The 19,783-nt window shown below is 35.5% G+C and overlaps 5 protein-coding genes, 1 long non-coding RNA gene and 1 pseudogene across 8 annotated transcripts; 6 read left to right on the forward strand and 1 right to left on the reverse strand.

Moving 5' to 3' along the window:
- Window positions 1–43: 43 nt before the first annotated feature.
- LOC110227755 lies at window positions 44–2,837 on the forward strand. Its single transcript, XR_002331436.1, has 2 exons — window positions 44–2,113; window positions 2,376–2,837. It is a non-coding gene; the product is annotated as an uncharacterized LOC110227755 (long non-coding RNA).
- Window positions 2,838–4,246: 1,409 nt separating this feature from the next.
- On the forward strand, window positions 4,247–6,371 carry LOC9307069 (F-box/LRR-repeat protein At5g02910). Its single transcript, XM_002870953.2, has 3 exons — window positions 4,247–5,196; window positions 5,515–5,688; window positions 5,885–6,371. Exons 1-3 carry the CDS (start codon window positions 4,330–4,332, stop codon window positions 6,218–6,220), a joined length of 1,377 nt encoding a protein of 458 aa, XP_002870999.1. The 5' UTR covers window positions 4,247–4,329; the 3' UTR covers window positions 6,221–6,371.
- A 763-nt stretch (window positions 6,372–7,134) lies between these two features.
- On the forward strand, window positions 7,135–9,210 carry LOC9307070 (annotated as a pseudogene).
- Window positions 9,211–9,362: 152 nt separating this feature from the next.
- Window positions 9,363–11,403, forward strand: LOC9307071 (F-box/LRR-repeat protein 25). Its single transcript, XM_002870955.2, has 3 exons — window positions 9,363–10,424; window positions 10,712–10,891; window positions 10,994–11,403. Exons 1-3 carry the CDS (start codon window positions 9,435–9,437, stop codon window positions 11,252–11,254), a joined length of 1,431 nt encoding a protein of 476 aa, XP_002871001.1. The 5' UTR covers window positions 9,363–9,434; the 3' UTR covers window positions 11,255–11,403.
- Window positions 11,404–11,443: 40 nt separating this feature from the next.
- On the forward strand, window positions 11,444–13,788 carry LOC9307072 (F-box/LRR-repeat protein 25). The gene is made up of 3 exons (XM_021021920.1): window positions 11,444–12,835; window positions 12,978–13,151; window positions 13,285–13,788. The coding sequence occupies exon 1, from the start codon at window positions 11,524–11,526 to the stop codon at window positions 12,544–12,546; it is 1,023 nt and encodes a 340-aa protein (XP_020877579.1). The 5' UTR covers window positions 11,444–11,523; the 3' UTR covers window positions 12,547–12,835; window positions 12,978–13,151; window positions 13,285–13,788.
- On the forward strand, window positions 12,779–13,464 carry LOC110227831 (probable F-box protein At1g60180). The gene is made up of 3 exons (XM_021023588.1): window positions 12,779–12,835; window positions 12,978–13,151; window positions 13,285–13,464. Exons 1-3 carry the CDS (start codon window positions 12,779–12,781, stop codon window positions 13,462–13,464), a joined length of 411 nt encoding a protein of 136 aa, XP_020879247.1.
- On the reverse strand, window positions 13,706–18,826 carry LOC9307073 (putative ion channel POLLUX-like 1). Of its 3 annotated transcripts, none has more exons than XM_002873023.2 (23): window positions 18,693–18,817; window positions 18,005–18,060; window positions 17,806–17,882; window positions 17,484–17,734; window positions 17,295–17,366; window positions 17,141–17,213; window positions 16,935–17,033; window positions 16,712–16,866; window positions 16,521–16,625; window positions 16,328–16,414; window positions 16,149–16,233; window positions 15,909–16,056; window positions 15,745–15,821; window positions 15,418–15,660; window positions 15,212–15,325; window positions 15,044–15,136; window positions 14,836–14,965; window positions 14,679–14,755; window positions 14,562–14,609; window positions 14,410–14,479; window positions 14,257–14,330; window positions 14,038–14,148; window positions 13,706–13,957 (listed from the first exon to the last, which is right to left on the reverse strand). In XM_002873023.2, the coding sequence occupies exons 1-23, from the start codon at window positions 18,776–18,778 to the stop codon at window positions 13,856–13,858; spliced, it is 2,433 nt and encodes an 810-aa protein (XP_002873069.1). In that variant the 5' UTR covers window positions 18,779–18,817; the 3' UTR covers window positions 13,706–13,855. The 3 variants fall into 3 exon arrangements, with proteins under 3 accessions (XP_002873069.1, XP_020877576.1, XP_020877577.1); XM_021021917.1 differs by lacking the exon at window positions 18,693–18,817 and adding an exon at window positions 18,295–18,477; XM_021021918.1 differs by lacking the exons at window positions 13,706–13,957; window positions 14,038–14,148; window positions 14,257–14,330; window positions 14,410–14,479; window positions 14,562–14,609 and having other exon boundaries at window positions 14,679–14,770; window positions 18,693–18,826.
- Between the last annotated feature and the right edge of the window lie 957 nt (window positions 18,827–19,783).

A 19,783-nucleotide genomic window follows, 5' to 3' on the forward strand; every position in this document is an offset into this window, starting at 1 on the left:
AACCTTGAATTAATTGATAATACTATTAAGTTATTAGTGACAAGTTTTACTTGATCAATGCGTGTTCTCAATTTGCGTATAAGATTAATATGGAGTATTGATGATCATTGACTATTGAGACCAAGAGTCAAGGTTTGCGGTTGGGTAATTAATGATATGATTTATGAATTTTATTAAACCATAACCTGCAATTAATGATTTGACCTCTGTTAGAAGCAATGTAGTTGCGGGATTCATTTTATGCATCTACATTTGTTTGTTTGCATGTACAGTTGTTTTAGCCGATACAAAAATATGTCGAATTAATTACTTGCCATCCCTCAGATGTCATGTGCTTCAAAGTTTTGATAAGGACCAATCATGCATATATCTATATATCAATATTGCACAAAAGAAGATAAATTAAATCTTTATGTAGTTATATCAGAAGTAGAATTGTTTGATGAGGCCACCCTCTTGTCTGGTAGGTAGTCCTTGAATTACGAAATATGGCGTGAGCGCATTGACTTCGTTCATCAAATCTATCAAGAACTAAAGCAGAAATCTGTAATAAGGCCATTGATCTCCTTGTACGTAACATGGGATCATCACTCGTGCATCATCGAGTACCATTACTAGCTAGCTTCAAATTTTTTGCAAACTTGGTTTCACGGACAACACATTCATGATGCACACACTTAGGGTAGTCTCACTACTCTTTACTTGTCCATCTACTTGGACATTTGTAGAAGTAGTGGTTCAAATTGTTTATTGATCTCTTTGTAAAGGCCATTCATTTTTGACCGCAAACAATGTATCCATTTAATTTTTTCATAAATCAAAAACCGTGAAAGAAATGGTTGATGCATACAAAAGCATAATGATACGATAAAGACAGGCATGTTTTATCCTTAAACAACATCTAGTTAATGTATGTGTTAGTGACAAAACATTACCTGCTTATATCTACCAACTATATAAGTCGAACCTTACATTGTTGTTAGGTAATGTCTACTACTAGTACGTTAATTAGATCTTTTAATAAGAACAAATCATAGAGTCTCTATCGTATCATAATGGTTAAATAACCTGCATTTTTATCAGAAAAGAGATGTTCAACTTCTACCTGTACTATTTACATTATTGTTGGACTGCCCCGCCTAAATTCATTTCTCATAAATTGAAACCCATGATTTCGTGCATGAAGAAATCTATCCAAACTTTTGACAGTCACTTCAATAATTGAGTAATATTTTTTCCTAAGTTTTAGCAATTCGTTGGTCTTCTGTATTTATTCGAGTAACGATATAATTACAGTTTTTTTTTTTTTTTGACGGAAGCTTGTATAACATGTATTTATAATTATTATTTTAGATCTTAAAAAAAAACATATAATTATTATTTTTTTACATCAATTAAACGTCAAAATTTGGTGATTTTTAATGATATTTTCTCTTTAATTTTCACAGAATCCAATCTTGTAATTCTCATGCAAATCTTATACCAAAGTTACCCAAAATCTTTCTTTCCTATTTTGTCACATGTTTTTAATATGAACCTTTTTTTTCAAAAATCTTTACAGATTCACTGACAATGGCTGATGATGGCCGAGAAGGTGACGGCGACACCGCCGCCAGTGAAATCGCTATCCACCGCGAAATCAAACAAGGCGGCGATTGAATCGATTTCATCAGCTCTCAACCAGACGTGATCCTCCAACACATCCTCTCCTTTATTCCAACCAAATCCGTCTTATCCAAACGATGGAAGCATATCTGTCTACTTCGATTCCTTCACACCGACATTGATAAGCCAAACCAGATTGTGGCGCCATATCTCCATTGTTTGGTTTAGTTGATGTCTCCTCTTTATCCGAAGCAAAATTGAAAATTTGGTTTGGCGGAGCTGAACAATTGAAGGCAGGTTTTCTTCAACACATGGTGCTAAAGTTGCAGAACGTTGGGAAACTTACTATTGGGGAAGTCTTTCTTCACCCATTCTTGCATTATCTTAAGCTTAGACAGAACTCGCTATATTGCAGTGTCACTTGAGATTATGGTTGATGGACAAGTTTTATCGTTTTAGGAGCTCTTAGATCAGTGATTCACCAATCTGTTCTTCCTGGTATAACAAGGTTGCGACAAAATTCACCTGGATTAAAGAAGCTAATATTACACCCTGTGAACAGCAGAAACATAGTCTAGACCTGTTTTATTTTCCTTTAAATGATATATTGAGCCTGTATAAGCTAGTAATGAGTAGGAACAACAGCCATGAACATTGTCTTCCGCATTTTGGAATAGTCAAATACATTGTAGAATTGGAGAACAAGTTTGGAAAGAAGTTAACCTTTTAGCTTGTTTGGTTACCTTTTTTTTTTTGTTATGTTTTAACAGGAGAAGGATCTTGACAGCTACTTGAATTCGCCAGGCTTGAATGCTGATCAATGTTGGAGATCAAATGACGTGATCTTTTTAGGTGTTTCGGGAAAAGACGCAATGCCAAAGCTCATGCCTTTGTTTGTGGAATTTGTGCTCAAAGATACTGGAGACACGTAGGAAGTGAGCTTAATGCATGAAACAAGGTTTAAAGAACTGCATCAGGTGGCTTCAACACTTTCTCGCAGCAATAATGTGATTAAAATTAAGTTAATTCTATGCTTCATAGGGGGTTTAGCGAGTCTAGGAACACGTGGAATGTGTTTACAATGAATGTCACTGACATAACCTCTTGGGGAAGTTGTATAGATTCAATTTCTGTAAGGAATTGGTCAATTATAGCCATTGCTTGAAGTGCTTTTGTATATATGAATTGCTCATGTGTTTCCTATGGTTTTCGTGAATTAGTCTTAACTAATAGTCAAAGTATACATACACACGGTCCAACCATTGCCCCCTTGACTCTCTGTATTTTATATGTTCATGTGTTCACATACAAAGTCTTAGAGATAAGAATGGTCACTTAAAAGATATTGAAAGAAAAATCTACACATAATATAATATAGCCAATATCTTTAAGTGACCATTCTTATCTCTAATGGTTAGTATACTTTTGAGGATCGGATCATCAACCTTATCGACTCAGGCAATGAGTTGAGTCTTCACCTTAATTAAACTCAGCAGATTCTCTCATAAATAAAATAAGAAAGGATATAAAGCCATCGAAAAAATTAGGAAACAAAGGCATAGAAAGAAAAAAGAAATAATAGAAAAAAAGAAATCTTTATGTGACCGTTAATTGTGATTTCCTTTTTCTTTTGAACCTCTTTGCTTATAAATAGATGAGACTCAAACTCGTTTTTAAAATATAGATTTAACACTCAAACTCGTTTTTAAAAAATGATAGTGATTTTGACTAAAATTTAAAACAAAATCTAACACTTTAACTTTAAGAAAATAATATTTTTAACTAAAACCATGTTAACTTCACTATTACTTTTTAAAATTTTGTTTTAAGTGTTAAATTTAAAAAAAGTCGAAAACTAACCGCGACTAGGCATCCTATCCTTAGTTGGTCTGTAAGCTTTGGTGTTCGAAGTTCGACATGTTTTCACGTAATATAGATTTAACATTTAAAATCGTTTTTAAAAATAATGGTGATTTTGAATAAATTTAACAATTAAACTTAAAAAAAAATATTTTTATCTAAAATCATGTTAATTTCACTAAAACTTTTTTAAAAATAGTTTAAGTGTTAAATTTTAAACACGTCAAAAACTAACCTCTTCTAGGCATCTTGTCCTTAGTTGGTCCATAAGCTTTGGTGTTCGAAGTTCGGCATATTTTTACGTAATATAGATTTAACACTTAAACTCGTTTTTGAAAAATAATATTATTTTGACTAAAATTTAAAACAAAATTTAACACTTAAATTTTAAGAAAATAATATTTTTAACTTAAACTATGTTAATTTTACTAAAAAAATTTAAAAATTAGTTTAAGTGTTAAATTTTACATACGTCGAAAACTAACATCGCCTAGGAATTTTGTCCTTAGTTAGTCCATAAGTTTTTTTATTCGAAATTCAGTATATTTTTACTTAATATAGATTTCACACTTAAAACTCATTTTTAAAAAATACTAGTGATTTTCACTAAAATTTTTTAAAAATTGAACCCTTAAACTTTTTTAAAAATAATACTTTTATCTAAAATCATGTTAATTTCACTAAAATATTTTAAATATTTTAAATTTAACACTTCAACTTTAAAAGAATAATGATTTTAATGCTTTTGACTAAAATTTAAAAATAATAATGATTTCTGAAAAAATTTATTATACAGAAAGACAGCGTCTCCGCGGCGGTTGAAATCCCTAGCCACCACTCTTTGATTCTCATCCCCGCCAAAACATGATAACAGGCGATTCAATCGACGGTGTAGATTTCATCAGCTCTCTACCTGACGTAATTCTCCACCATATCCTCTCCTCTGTCCCGACCAAATCCGCGATCAGAACCTCTCTCTTGTCCAAACGATGGAGGTATGTTTGGTCTGAGACACCTTCTCTCTCCATTGATTGCCGTAGAACCGACCCTAATTCGATCGAAAAAACCCTAGCTTTCTTCTCCGCTCCCAAAATCACGAGCTTCCATCTTTGTACAAGCTTACTCAACAGGATTGATCCTCTTAATAGCTGGATCGAATTCGCCATTTCTCACGACTCGGAGAAGCTTTCACTGGAGTTTCGTGATTCCCGTGTTAGGGATTACAAGTTTCCTGATTTCTTCTACACCAATTCATCTGTGAAGCAACTCTTGGTCAACTCTGGATCTGTTGATTTGATTCCCAGATGCTCTGTCTCTTGGACATCTCTAAAGAACTTGTCTTTGAGCTTTTGCACACTTTCTGATGAATCATTTCTTAAGATTCTTTCTGGTTCTCCACTTCTGGAAAGCTTGGAATTGTTGTATTGTGCTGAATTCATGTGTCTTGATCTGAGTCAATCACCGCGTTTAAAAAGATTGGAGATTGACCGTAGCGATTGGTTTATGGGGCAAACGAAGATTGTGGCGCCGCATCTACATTGTTTGAGATTGAGACACTCTCGATTACCATGTAGTTTAGTGGATGTCTCTTCTTTAACCGAAGCTGACTTGAACATTTACTTTTGCGATCTTGGAACACTTACCGCTGGTTTTCTTCAACATAATGTGGTAAAGATGCTACAAATGTTGCAGAATGTAGAGAAGCTTACTATTGGGGGTACTTTTCTTCAGGTTTGTTAGCCATTTTTCGCGTCCTCTTAGACCTACAAATCTCTATGTCGTTGAATTGCATAGCTTGCTCCTTTCGAATCAGTTGGTTTTGTTTGCATAGGCAGATATTGGTTGATCAGGCTTTGATATTCAATTTCATGATTACGTACTAAACTCTTCGTTCTTTTAATTTAGACAGTGTCTCTTGTGTAGATATTAAGAAAGTATGAACCCTGATGCTAAGTATTTGATCAATGGCTCTTGTCTTGTTGTGCTTGGCTTATTTCTTTTGACGAGGTCTGTGTTTTGCTGTATAAACTATATTTGCATACCTTTCAGATGTTATCTCTTGCTGCGCTCTGTGGTGTACCTTTTCCGATGCTCAAGGTCAAAACTTTGACTCTTGAAACGATGATTATTCGGTCTGTTATTCCTGGTATAACAGAGCTGCTACGGAACACACCTGGATTAAGGAAGCTAACAATTCACACTGTGAAAGGCAGCAGCATATCGGTATCTTTACAATGAAACCTCTTTTATTTTCCTTCATATATCTGATCATAATAACTATGACAAAATAGTATTTATCCAAGAACCATGATGAAGTTTTTTGGATACAAGTAGTATTTATTCTCCTTTCAGATATTGGCACGCTTTTTGGATACAAGTTTTTAGTTTGCAAGATGAAATCCGTTTTTCTGTTTGACAGGAATTGCATCTGAACGCCTACTTGCGTTTACATAGCTTGAATCAGCGTCAATGCTGGAGATCAAAAGACTCGGTCTTCCCGGGCTCTCTTGAGACCATTTCGATGTTGGTGGGTAAACATGCAGAGTCCAATCTCGTGGCTTTGTTCATGGAACGTCTACTGAAAAGTACAAAAAGTCTAGAAACCATGGTTGTACTCTTGGTAGGTTACCTTGATGCATCAGGTTTTGAAGAACTTCTTGCGATGGCTACAACACTTTCTCACAACAACGATGTCTCCGTTTTGATTAAACGAAGCTCTATAAAGTATGTATCCAACACTTTCCCTCAGCGATAATGTCTTAATTGATCAAAAGCAAAAGCCATTGTTAAATATGTATCATTAGATTTTCGACCTGAATCTCTCACAAGTCACAACAATGTATTCTGAATCTGTAAGTCAGATTAGTTGTATTTTATACTTTCAATAAATTTTCTATTGCTTTTTGTTTCGTGTCACTTCAAATTCAAGTTCAAATCCGATCCAACTTGAAGTAATGTTTTATCGACGATCGAATTTATCAATTTGATATCCATCAAGAGCTAACTAGAGATTTAGGGGCCGATTAGTAACGACGATTACTTTTGTCATTAGAGATTAGAAATGTAACCGTCATTACCAATCAGTGCGTGTAAATTAGATATAGATTAGAAAAAAGTTAATACCAATAGAGCGAATAATAATAATAATTTAAAAAGAGAAGGTTTTTAATTTAACTTTGATAATAGAGAGATTCGAAAGCCATGATTTTAAAAACAATGAAAGAAAAATAACTAAAAAAAAAGTAGTGATTTTAGAAACTTTAAAATAGAAAATAAGTAAAAACCGTGATTGGCAAAATTTTAGTTTTTAAAACCTTTTTTAAAGTAAAAGTCTTTATTAAAGTCTTGATTTCATTAGATTTATATCAAAATCTGAAAAAAACAGTTTAGACTTTTTAATACTCCCTAGTCATAAATTTAAATCCTAAATCTCAACTAAACATTTAAAGATTTAGGATTAATTTCAGAAACTAACTCCAGAAATTAATTTCTTCAAAATCTAAACAAAAATAATTTAATTTCTTTAATTATTAAAAGAGTTACCCTATCTTTTTGCTAAACCAATGTCTCGATAAATTTACCCATCATAAATTGATTTACTCTATTAATCAATCATTAACAAAAAGTATATAATCTAATTTTTGAAACATAGATTTTTTGAAATCTAACAGCCATGGAAGACGATTTCCGAGATGAATTAGACCTTGCCACCGTCGCTATAGGAAACCCTAGCCACCGTTTCAGTCGTCCCCTCAAAATCGAACAAGCAGGTGATTCAAGCGACGGTGTAGACTCAATCAGCTCTCTACCCGACGACATCCTCCACCGTATCCTCTCCTTTTTTCCGACCAACTTCGCCATCAGAACCTCTGTCTTGTCCAAAAGATGGGGGCATGTATGGTCCGAGTCACCTCATCTCTCCTTTGATGAGCATAGTAAACGAAACCCTAAACAACTACACGGCCATCAAAATCATAAGTTTCCATCTTTTCACAAGGTTGCACAACAGGATTCACTTTGTTAATAGTTGGATCGAATTCGCCATTTCTCACAACGCAGAGAAGCTTTCACTGGATTTTCGTGATGCCCGTGTTAGGGATTACAAGTTTCCAGGTTTCTTCTACACCAATTCCTCTGTTAAGCAACTCTTGATCAGCTCGGGACCTGCTGAGTTGATTCCGAGTTGCACCGTTTCTTGGACATCTCTAAAGTACTTGTCTTTGATCTTTTGTAAACTCTCTAATGAGAATCTTTTCCTAAGATTCTGTCTGGTTGTCCACTGCTGGAAAGCTTGACATTGCATAATTATGATTCAGTTAAGTATCTTGATCTGAGTAAATCGCTCTACTTGAGAAGATTGGATATAATTTGCTGCAATACGGTTCGAGAACCAATGAAGATCGTAGCACCACATATCCATTATTTGAGATTGAGAGGACAATGCACTCTACTTGATGTCTCGTCTTTAACTGAAGCTGACGTAGACTCTTCAGATAACTATTTATTTCTTAGTTTCTCTTATTATAAATCCGACTCCTTGATGCTAGTCATGGTGCAAGCAATGCTAGAGAAGTTGCAGAACGTAGAGAAGCTTACTCTTGGGGTTGACTTTCTTCGGGTAATGTTGCCATTCTTTAATTAAATCCTTAATTCTCTGTTGTAGACTCACTTAAGCTGCAATTAGTTGGTTACACAGTAAATATTGGTTGATGGATAAGGCTTTGATATTCAAGTATAAGCACATATCCTTAAGTAATTCTTGAAGATGCGTTTCCATGTAGATGTTTTGAAAACATGAACATGATAACTAGATTATGATTAACGGTTTTCTTTTGTTGAGAGTTGTGTGTTTGATATTCATTATCTTCTTATACTTTTGTGTCAACCTTTTGTTAGATTATTTATCTAAATCCAAGCTCCATGGTGTTCCTTTACCGAAGCTCAAAGTCAAAACTTTGACCCTTGAAACAATGATTATGCGACCTGTGGTTCTTGGTATAGCAAGACTGGTACAAAACTCGCCTCAAGTAAAGAAGATAACAATTTACACAACGCAGTTCAGCACCGTACTGGTATCTTTTACCATGAACCTCTTGTACTATCCTTCGTATATTACAAAATGCATTTGTCCTTCCCTTTCTTTGGTTAATCTAGAAGATTGAGATATGTACAGACTTTAAAAGGGTGATAGTTTTCATGATAAAATCTTATTCGGGTTTGCAGGATAAATGCGACAGCTTCTTGGAGTTGCAGAACTTGAATCCGAATCAAGGTTGGAGATCAATAGATGTGGTCTTTCCGACCTCGTGGGATTCTAAAGTTCCTGAGCCGGAACTCATGGTTTCGTTCATTGAACTTTTGCTGGCAAACACAATTACCTTAGAGACATTGGTTGTACGGTTGGGAAGTTACACTGATGATTATAGGTCAAGATTTGAAGAGCAGTTTCAAATCGCTCTAACGCTTTCTCACAACAATGAGGTCTCAATTGTGCTCAAGTGAAGCAGTGTTAAATCATGTAACATTCTGGTTTTAGTGTAGGATCCCATAGAACCCATCTTTATACTAGGGGGGAATTAGTTCAGCTTCACCAAATTTAACCTCTATTAGTGAGTATATATGGTCCTCACATTCACATACTAAACTATCCTGCTAAGTATGTCTTCTTGTGTTCTCGTTATTATTATTATTTTTATGTTCTCGTTATTATTATTTTTTTTTTATGAGATCAAGCCTCATTTTTCAGTTGATGATCACTTTTAAGGAACCCTAACCCTAAAAAATACTCGTATTTGATAAATTTGCAATTAAATTAAGGAACCCAAAAAATTGTTTGATAACTTGAAAAATGAAAATAGTTAGCTATTTTAATTTTCCTTAAACGATTTTTTTCTTCTAATTATTCCACTAAAAATACTAAATCAATAATTAGTAACAACACTTGAAGATTTTTTGAAATCCGATTGGCCATGGAAGAGGAATACCACGCCACCGTCGCTGTAGGAAACCCTAGCGACCGTTTTGATCGTCCTCTCGAAATTAGACGATCAAGTGATTCAAGCGATGGTATAGACATAATCAGCGATCTACCCGACGCGGTTCTCCAACATATCTTCTCCTATATTCCGACAAAGTTTGCTATCAGAACATCCGTCTTGTCAAAACGATGGAGACATGTATGGTCCGAGACACCTCATCTCTCCTTTGGTTGGTTCAGTGGTTCCCCTAAATTGATAAACAAAACCCTAGCCAGCTACTCGGCTTCCAAAATCACGAGTTTCCATCTCTGTACCCGTTACTGCTACAAGGCTAACCATGTTAATAGCTCGATCGAGTTTGCAATGTCTCACAACGTTGAGAATCTTTCTCTGACGATCAGTAATCTCACAAGGAGTTATTGTTTTCCTGATCTTTTCTTCACCAACTCCTCTGTGAAGCAACTCTTGGTCAATTTGCAACATCTTTACACCAAAAAAAAAAAAAAAATGCCTTTTGTGAATTTGAGTCCCGGATGCACCGTTTCTTGGACATCACTAAAGAACTTGTCTTTAAGCTCTTGTAAACTCTCTGATGATTCCTTACTTAAGATTCTGTCTGGTTGTCCAATCCTGGAAACCTTGAGTTTGAAGTTTTGTATCTCACTCATGTATGTTGATCTGAGTAAATCGCTGCGCTTGACAAGATTGGAGATAGAACGCCGCAACCCTTTTCCAGAACCAATGCAGATTGTGGCGCCACATGTCCGTTATTTGAGATTGAGAGACTCTGAGGCACAATGCACCTTACTTGATGTCTCTTCTTTAACAGAAGCTAATGTAGACTTTACCGATTTTCATCCTAGAACCCTTTATCATGGTTTTGAGCCCTTAGACCCTAGTGTTCTTCTAGTCACGGTGCAAACGATGCTAGAACAGTTTCAGAACGTAGAGAAGCTTACTTTGGGGGTTAACTTTCTTCAGGTAATAATCTTACCATTCTTTAAATCCTTTTAATGCCTCTAGAAATCTAAATGTTGCTGAATCAATATCTCTTTAGAATGAACAGTCAATATTTTGGTTGATTGATAAGTTTTCATAAGGCTTTGATATTCTTGTCCCTCTTTATCATCGTTTCTCTGTGGATAACATGATCAAACATGCTAATTACTTTATGACTAAAGGTTTTGCTTTGGCTTTTCATTTGTTGAGAGGTCTGTTTTTTTGTGGTACTCACACCTTTTTGTGCTTTTTTGTCAATCTTTTGTTAGATGTTATCTCTTTCCAAGATCCCTAGTCTTCCATTACCGACGCTCAAAGTCAAAAATCTGACTCTTGAAACAAGGATTATGCCAACTGTGGTTCCTGGTATAACAAGGCTATTACAAAACTCACCTGGATTAGAGAAGTTAACAGTACTTTACACAATTGACGAGTGCAGCATCTTACTGGTATCTCATTACCGTGAACCTCTTTAATTACCTTTAATATATTACATAGTATAAACAACCCAAAAAAGAAGCATTGCCTTCCCTTTCTTTTCTGTTTTGCAGTGGGAGTGTGTCAACAGCTACTTGAAGAAGCAATTGAAAGATGTGGCCTTTCTCTTTCCGTGGGAGTATGAAGTTATAAAGCCGAAAGTCATGGCTTCGTTCATGGAACTTTTGCTGGCAAACACAAAAACGCTAGAGACATTGGTTTTACATTTGGGAAGTTGCATTAATAGATCAAGATTTGAAGAGCTGTCTCAAATCGCTCTCACGCTTTCTCATAACAATAAGGTCTCAATTCTGCTCAAGCGAAGCGGTGGCTGATCTCATCTCATTCAACATTTTTATATGGGTTGATTCTCAACTTAGAGAAGTTCCTTGGAAGTTTAGTGGGGAAGTTAAATTATGCTCAAGTGAAGTGGTGTTAAATTATGTTACATCAGGGTTTTAGTGTTTTGGTATCAACTACTTTTATGTGTCATAAATTTTCAATTAAATTAAGGAACCCTAACTTATAGTATTTGATAACCTAACAAGCAGATAATTAGTCCCACTGCCACATCTTTGCAACACATCAGATTTTTTAAAATCCGATGGCCATGGAAGAGGAAGACCACGCCACTGTCGCTGTACGAAACCCTAGCCACCGTTTTGAACGTCCCGTCAAAATCAAACGATCAAGAAGTGATTCAATCGATGGTGTAGACTCAATCAGCGATCTACCAGACGCGGTTCTCCAACATATCTTCTCCTATATTCCGACAAAGTTCGCGATCAGAACCTCCGTCTTGTCCAGGCGATGGAGACATGTATGGTCGGAGACACCTCATCTCTCCTTTAAATGGCTCAGTGTTTCCCCAGAATCGGTAAACAAAACCCTAGCGAGCTACAAGGCTTCCAAAATCACGAGTTTTCATCTCTGTACCCGTTTAGCCAGCACGGCTCATCACCATGTTAATAGCTGGATCGAGTTTGCAATGTCTCACAACGTGGATGATCTTTTTCTGGAGTTCCGTGGTTTTCTCACAACGATGAATTACAGTTTTCCAGATTTCTTCTACAGCAATTCCTCTCTAAAGAACCTCATAGTAGACTCACGATGTAATGAGATGATTCCCAGATGCACCGTGTCTTGGACGTCACTAAAGTACTTGTCTTTGAGCTGTTGTGAACTCTCTGATGAATCCTTTCTTAAGATTCTGTCTGGTTGTCCAATCCTGGAAACCTTGAGATTGTATAGTTATGATTCAGTTAGGTATCTTGATCTGAGTAAATCGCTGCACTTGAGGATATTGGATATAGATTTCTCCTCTTTTTTTAGAAGGCCTATAAATATTGTGGCGCCCCATATCCATTATTTGAGATTGAGAAACTCTGAGGCACAATGTACTTTAGTTGATGTCTCCTCTTTAACTGAAGCTAAAGTAGACATTAGCTATATCGAACCAGGTTGCTGTTATTACAGTTTTCAGCTCTTGAAGCCTGATGTTCTTCAAGGTATAGTGCAAGCAATGCTAGAAAAGTTTCAAAACGTAGAGAAGCTTACTTTTGGGGTTAACTTTCTTCAGGTAATAACCTTACCTGAATCTCGAAAGCTTGACATTGCATCACTGTGATAGACTTGAGATTCTTGATCTGAGCAAGTTGCTGCAGTTAAAGAGATTGGATTTAGATACTCAGGGACCAACGCAGATTGTGGCGCCACATATCCGTTGTTTGAGATTGAGACACTCTCAGTCACAATGTGGTTTAGTGGATGTCTCTTCTTTAACCAAAGCTTACTTGAACATCTACTGTACAAGTTTTTATCATTTCAAATCTGATTTGCTTCAAGTTTATGTGCTAAATATGCTTGAAAAGTTGCACAATGTGGAGAACCTTACTTTTGGGGCTACCTTTCTTCAGGTAAGCTTGTCCCTAGTTGTTTGCACAGTCACTATTGATAATTCTAGTGGGTTTAGATTGTTTTAAGCCAAAATATTGTTGTTTGTCATTGGTAGATTGTTCTGAAAACATGAACAATAAGCTTCGTTTTGCATTTTTGTAGATGTTATCTCTTGCCGAAATCTGTGATATTCCTTTTCCGATGCTCAAAGTCGAAGTTTTGATTCTTGAAACGATGATTGTTCCGTCTGTCATTCCTGGTATAGCAAAGCTGTTACAAAACTCACCTGGAGTGAAGATGCTAAAACTAGACATTGTGAACAGCAACATCGTACCGGTATACTTACCATAACCTCTTATTCCTACTTTACATTATATCATAATCCAAAAACCATGTCCTTTACTTTTCTTTTCTTTTCCTAATCCATATTGACAAAGAATCTTTAAATTCAACATTTTATGATTTACAGGATGCTGATCTTAATTACTACTTGGATTTGAAAGAGTTGGATCAGAATCAGTGCTGGAAACCAAAAGATTTGGACTTCTCGACTTCTTTTCAGCCGAAACTCATGACTTCATTCATGGAGTTTCTACTGGAAAACACTAGAGAAGACAATATATCTCAGTACAATTGGCAACTAAGTTGACGGTAGGCAATGATAAGGAAGACTAGGATATAAACAAGACCCATTTGTTCAACTGGATTGGGAGGTTACATTGATGATACAACTGAATTTGAAACAAATGATTGAGATGGTTCTTACCTTCTCACAACAAACAATTGTTTAGTTGTCTATCATCTTATCAACTCAATGCTGTCTTAGTCTTTAAATCATGTATTTATGTTTGGAACCTTTATTTTTTTATTGCATATAGTAGGTTTTACCATTTTCCGGTCAAAAGACTGATTTTATTTCAGGGTCAAAGAAAGAATGAAATGTACAAGGATTTGTTTCTTTGTACAAAATCAACAGACTTATCTTGATGCTTGCATTAGTGAGAAACTATAACATGTGGAATACCAATCTCTCTATAGCTTCATAGTGTTATAATTTGGTCTCCTTCTAGCTCGGATATAACAATCAATGAGTCTCCCACTTCGAGGGAGAGAGGATCTGTCTTTGGAATCGGATTGATTACCTGCAACAACAACAACAAACCTGAGTTTGTGAAGAGGAAAAGGGTTAATGTCTGTTGAAGAGTAATATATAAAACAGTACCTTTTTACCACTTTTTATGTAGCCTATGGCAACTTCTCTCCTTAGCCAAGCTCGCTCTGAGAGCTCCGTGAATGATGGGTTCTCGCCCTCTTTCATGTACAGTTCAATGTCCTGTGTGTTCGAAGCAAACTCAAGATTCTCAGACCAGCAAGGATTGTGAATATTGTAAAAGTTACTGGCAAAAAGATTTGAAGTAAGAGTGTGTTTTTCTTGTTTAACCTTTACGTATATCTCATCACCCTCTGCGTCCAAAATGTCCTTCCATACCTCGTTTAGTTCGCTGTTTTCAGCAACTGATTATAAAGAAAAGAGTATTACTATTGTTTGGATTGCGTGTCGATAGACAAGAAACAAAGATCGAGTAAATGTAACCTTGTGCTGTTACAAGACTCATAACTTCCTCCGCTGCTATGAAAGTCAGGGATGGCTTGAGTCTTGTTATCTGGTATGGTTTTGTATAATGTTTTAGCAACTTACCAATAAAAAAGCTAACAGGAAAAGAAAAAAAAAAAGCCTTTCAATACCTGCTTGCCGAGTTTTGTGTCGACGATTTCAGAGGCTAGATTATGTACCTAAAGAAACAACAATAGTAAGATGAAAGTTCAATGAAGTAGGATGTGGTTAATAGTCCCTAACACTACCTTAACTCCAAGCTTGTTGCAGATGGTTTCAGCAAGGAGAAGAGAGTAAGCAGATTGTTTGTCTGCTTTAGATGGATCTAAAAGATATCAAACTATTTGTTAGTGAGATCACTATTTCCAAAGACAGAATCAAGAAGAATAAATCATGAATGCGTACCTCCAAGAAGCAAGTCTCGATCCGATATAACAATGATAGTCAGACGAATATCTTCTTCACCTTTTTCATGTTTACTTTGCATGTTCATTATACTTTCCTTCAATGTGTCATAATCCATATGATTCCCAACCTGCAAAAGATTGAAAAACATCAATACACAATGATTTTGAAGCTAATTCTTGTTTTTTCCAGTGAAAATGAAATTTACGCTATGTGAAACTTGGATGTTCTTGATTTTTCCTGAACCTATACTCTTGTCCACTCCTCTTCTGTCCTCTAACGGTACATCTGATAATATTTCCTGTGTGTAAAGAAAATTATTAGTAACTCATTCCATGAGAGCCAACCAGAGAGAGATAATGGTATATGAGCATACCAATGAACTTCCTGGACCAAGATAATTATCAAACTCCTTGATCATATTCACAACATCTCCACGCCAACCAAGCAAAAGTATAGATTCTTTGGGTCCTTTGAAAGAATCTGATACCTGTGTAAACCATAGAAATGAACGTCAAAGGTCTCTAAAGCCTAATATCATATATAGTTCAAGCATTGTAGGGGGACAGTTTGGTGTCATACCTTTGATAAGGATTTACTAGGACGCGTTACAATCTTTTCTAGCCGTGATTTTTTTTCCTCGAACACTTGCTTCCTAGTATCATCAGTCTCATCTACTGTCATGTTCTCAGTTTTCATGTCTGTATATAAAAATTCCTTCTTGAGAGGTGCAAGAAACAATAGTTTGTCGGTTTCCATGAGCTTTTCGTCATCATTTGGATGGAAATTTACTTTCCCATCTCGTAAAAGGCCACAGACCACAACCTGGAAGGAGGAATACATCTCTTAAAAGGCCACAGACTAAAAGGTAATGATTCAAAAACATGCTCAAAACATTGTCAATCCTACCTCCTGGAACCCCAGTCTTAATTGTCTATACTTGATCCCAGTTAGATTGGGGAAGCTGCAAAGGTTAAATACATTTTCTGCAACGAGTAGAGACTTGGTACTAATCAGTATTGAATACAAAGTTAATAACAAAACATTAAAATTTCAGACATATAGTATCTTACTTGAGTAATTTAGTAGGTGCTTGTAGATCTTTATCAGGTCCTTTTGACGTGAGCATTGGACAAACAATTTGGATGTAGAATTTTCAACCGGCTCCACTTTCAACCCCGATATGGACTTGAGAAGATCATACGTATTAGAGCTTGATACCTGCATTCATTTTCAGAAGCAAAGAAAAGCAAAAGATAGGAAACAAATCAGCACTATAAACAGAAAACCATTGCTGCACAATCTTCAGTTACCTCTACAATGGTTGGGATGGATTCCATCTTTTGTATAGGTTCAAGGGCCAATACAGAAAGAAATGCGTCTGTATCAACTTCATACCTAAAACGATGTTTAACTTAATTGATTCCTCTTTTACAAACTACTGACAGGTTTGAGAACAGATTTTTTCTTTGTTCCCATGAAAGTTTCTTACCGATCACCTTTCGTTGGTAGTATGATAATGGCACGGGCCATACAGGCGGCAGCCCTCTCAAATGACTTTGTCATGGTAAGACTACAACTGCACTGGTAGAAGCATGAAATCAGCATTGTAAAATATATGCAAAACAACAAGAACAATAATTAATATGGCATGAATTTATTTCAGGTTCACTTGTGCATATTACCTCTTTGTAAGGATGTCAAGTTGATCAAAATCTTTGGCGTACGCCTCAGCAAGCTTATCCATCTCTTTCCTTGGAGTATCAGACATGAGCAGAAGTGTCTGCTTCCTGAAAGCATATAACAAGGAAAAGTGATTAGCCAAGTCAACATAAGCGGTGAAATTAAATTAATGCAGTGACCAAATTTAAATTACCTAGCTGTGGCGGTACCTAAGCGGACAGCATGCTGTTGATAACTGTTGAGTTGCTTCAGTATGAAAGGCAGATGACTGTTGATTCCACAAATGATGATATGGTCAGATTCTAGGACTTGCATATGTGCCCCTTCCCTCACTTTTTTCATATGATACTGCACAAGACAAATCGATCAGGATAACTTGTACCAATTAACCAGTAGTGTTTATCTCAAGAACGTACCCGAAATTGTTCTGTCATTGTGCTTAAAAGCCGAGAGTAAAACACTATTCCCCAAATGGCTAGGACAAATCCAATGAGTCTTTCGAAGCGTGTCTTTTGCTGCAGTTATCAGTAAACATATACACATGCCTTTATTTAGTAGCAAGAACTCCATAGAAATATGGTGAGACTTATATAAGTTGTTCTGTGAAGAAGCAAATCATGACCTCAAGATGAGTATCAGAGTTAACGAGGCATGCCCAGGCCTCCCAGAGGCAGTCTTCTAAGGATGTGTCTTTCCTTCACAACAAGAAGGGAATAAAAGTAAGAAACCATGCAATGGAAATCACAAGAAGTAATTCTTAAATAAAGCTATGTTACCTGAATTTGAAAAAGAAGAATCCTCCAATGATAACAAACGAAAAGCATGTTATCAGAAGCACTACAAATACCCTACAATAGGCATGACAAGTGATCAGAACGGATCTCAAATATAATCACATGCCTGCTAACAACAATACTCGGGCAAAATTCGGATACTACATAACAAGTATTGGGTATAGGACATACGTGCCAAGGTTCTTCTCAAGCTGAGTATTGAAGAGGTAAGAAGACCTTGCAAGACCCCATTTGATATCATGGGAAGAAGGAATGGCCTTGAGTAAAGGATGTTTGTCTATAGAGTTTGATGCACAAGCAAAAGGCAAGCCAGCCTTCACTGAGTTCTGAAAGAGATTGGGAAGCTCTTGAAATATCTTTTGCGCTATCCTCAACACCGCATACAGTGGGATGCATCCTATCACAAGTTTATATGGAAGACTCTGCATATGGAGAGATAATACATTCAGTGACACAAGTAAACAGAGAGATAAAATTCATTTTATAGCTTCACCTTGGAATTGAAATCTTTGAAGTTTTGATTAGGCGGCTCTGTATCTCCTGTCTTTTGAGATTTGACTTTGAAGGTCCCTGTCATATAGAGATAAAATAACATTAGCTAATCAAGTAGTAGGAGTATCATTGAGGAAGAACACCAATAACGAGACCCTGAAGAATTGCATCAAAAATTGGAAGAATATTCAGAACCTGACCTCTGATACTAAAAGACTTAATCCCACCTAAAGGCAGAGTGTGTAAACTCAAGCTCCTGCAAAAACAAGATTCAGATACACAACTTGTAAGCATCACAACCCAATGAGCTTTCATTGAATGACAATTTGCAGATTTGAATCATTTTACGATATAAATTATCTTGAAAACATCAAATTCCATTTGAAACTAGACCCTAAACCCAGATTCAGAACTTCCATTAGAACTCCAAATTTAAAAAATCGTCACATTTTCTAATCGAAACCATTGAGCTTGGCTACATTACAATTACAGTAAGCAAAACATGAAGCAGCTTCACCGGAAGATAAGGAAGAAGAAGACTCTGACGGAACTAGAGGGTTCGGATTAAAAGAAGAAAAGAGAATACAGAAAGAAAGAAAGAGAGGGTTTGGCTTTTCTTGAGAGGATTCTTGGGAGAGAAGCTCGGGAGATTCTCTGGTTACTTAGTAGTGATCACTTAGATGATAAAAGATCGTGTTCTCTAAGTCTTTTTATCAGTTTATTTGGAAAAACAGAGCTTATTTCTAACAAAAACACTCAAAACTTCTGAGCATCACACACTTCGTAATCATTATCTTATGGATAAGTCACCACCATGCAATTGTTTTCAAAATTATCGTATAATTAAGAAAGGAATTTAAAAATAAAAAAAAAAAAAAAAAAAAAAACCTGTTAAAAGAAGCGAACCGATCCCTTCTAAAAGCTTGTGCAGGTAGAATCAATGGCTTCCAGGTAATCAACTGAACAGCCACCATATCTCTCTATAATCTGCTCGATTTAGTTTACGCTCACTTTGTGTCTCTCCTTGAATATATATGGATGGATACAAGGCTGGTTTTTAAGATTTTTGCATTATTAATTTTGTTGTTATATTGTTTTGGACCATACTAATTAGCTCGTGGGGTGTTATGAACATAAAAACAAATCGACTAAATTTTTTTTGGCGTAGAAATTTCATTTAAACAAGTAACCAATGCAAAGGAATCGCGTCCATAGAACCGGCTAGAATAGAATAAAAACAAAATGGTACACAATAAACCACCTTATCACTTTGTATTTTAACTACTTTCTCTTATTCCCCTCACGATTCACGTTTTTATATACATATACAAGTGTACATGTGCTAATAAACGAATATTTTTTAGTACTAGTTTTGTTTCTATCGTTAAAATCTCATCCACAATTTGATGAATCTCGAACGTTATTAGCTCCCAGAATATCCTCTTCAATGGGGTTACCAAACGAAAAGGTTTAAATACAAAGAAAATGAGTTTTGAGACGCACATGACGTAACCATAAAAAATGACAAGCACATACATAAAGAAAATGGATTTTGCATTTTGTTGACCATTGAGAGCTAAGATCTTACACAATTAACTGTATTAATGTATGAATTGATAATATAGTGTTTTGTTATTCTGTGAGGAGTACTTGAAGATACACCCAAAAGAAGTATTTAAAAATACCATGTCTTAGTAAACCATATTAAACAAAGTTTAGAAAACTTTCATAAATACTAATGCTTTCCTAAATTTTCAGAAAGAAATGTGATGTTCTTAGAATTTTATTTATTCTGTCTTGTCAGTTTTATTTTAACAATGTGTATATTTATATGCTAATTTAAACGTAAATTAATAAATTTATTTATTTAGAAATAAACTAGTTGTAGTAAAAATCTATATATATTTTTTTTTATTTTCTTACACCAAACTAAATTTCAATTAAAAAAAAAAAAAAAACTAGTAAAAATTAAAGGTCAA

The sequence above is a fragment of the Arabidopsis lyrata genome, assembly GCF_000004255.2.
Source record: "Arabidopsis lyrata subsp. lyrata unplaced genomic scaffold ARALYscaffold_6, whole genome shotgun sequence".
NCBI lineage: Eukaryota > Viridiplantae > Streptophyta > Magnoliopsida > Brassicales > Brassicaceae > Arabidopsis > Arabidopsis lyrata.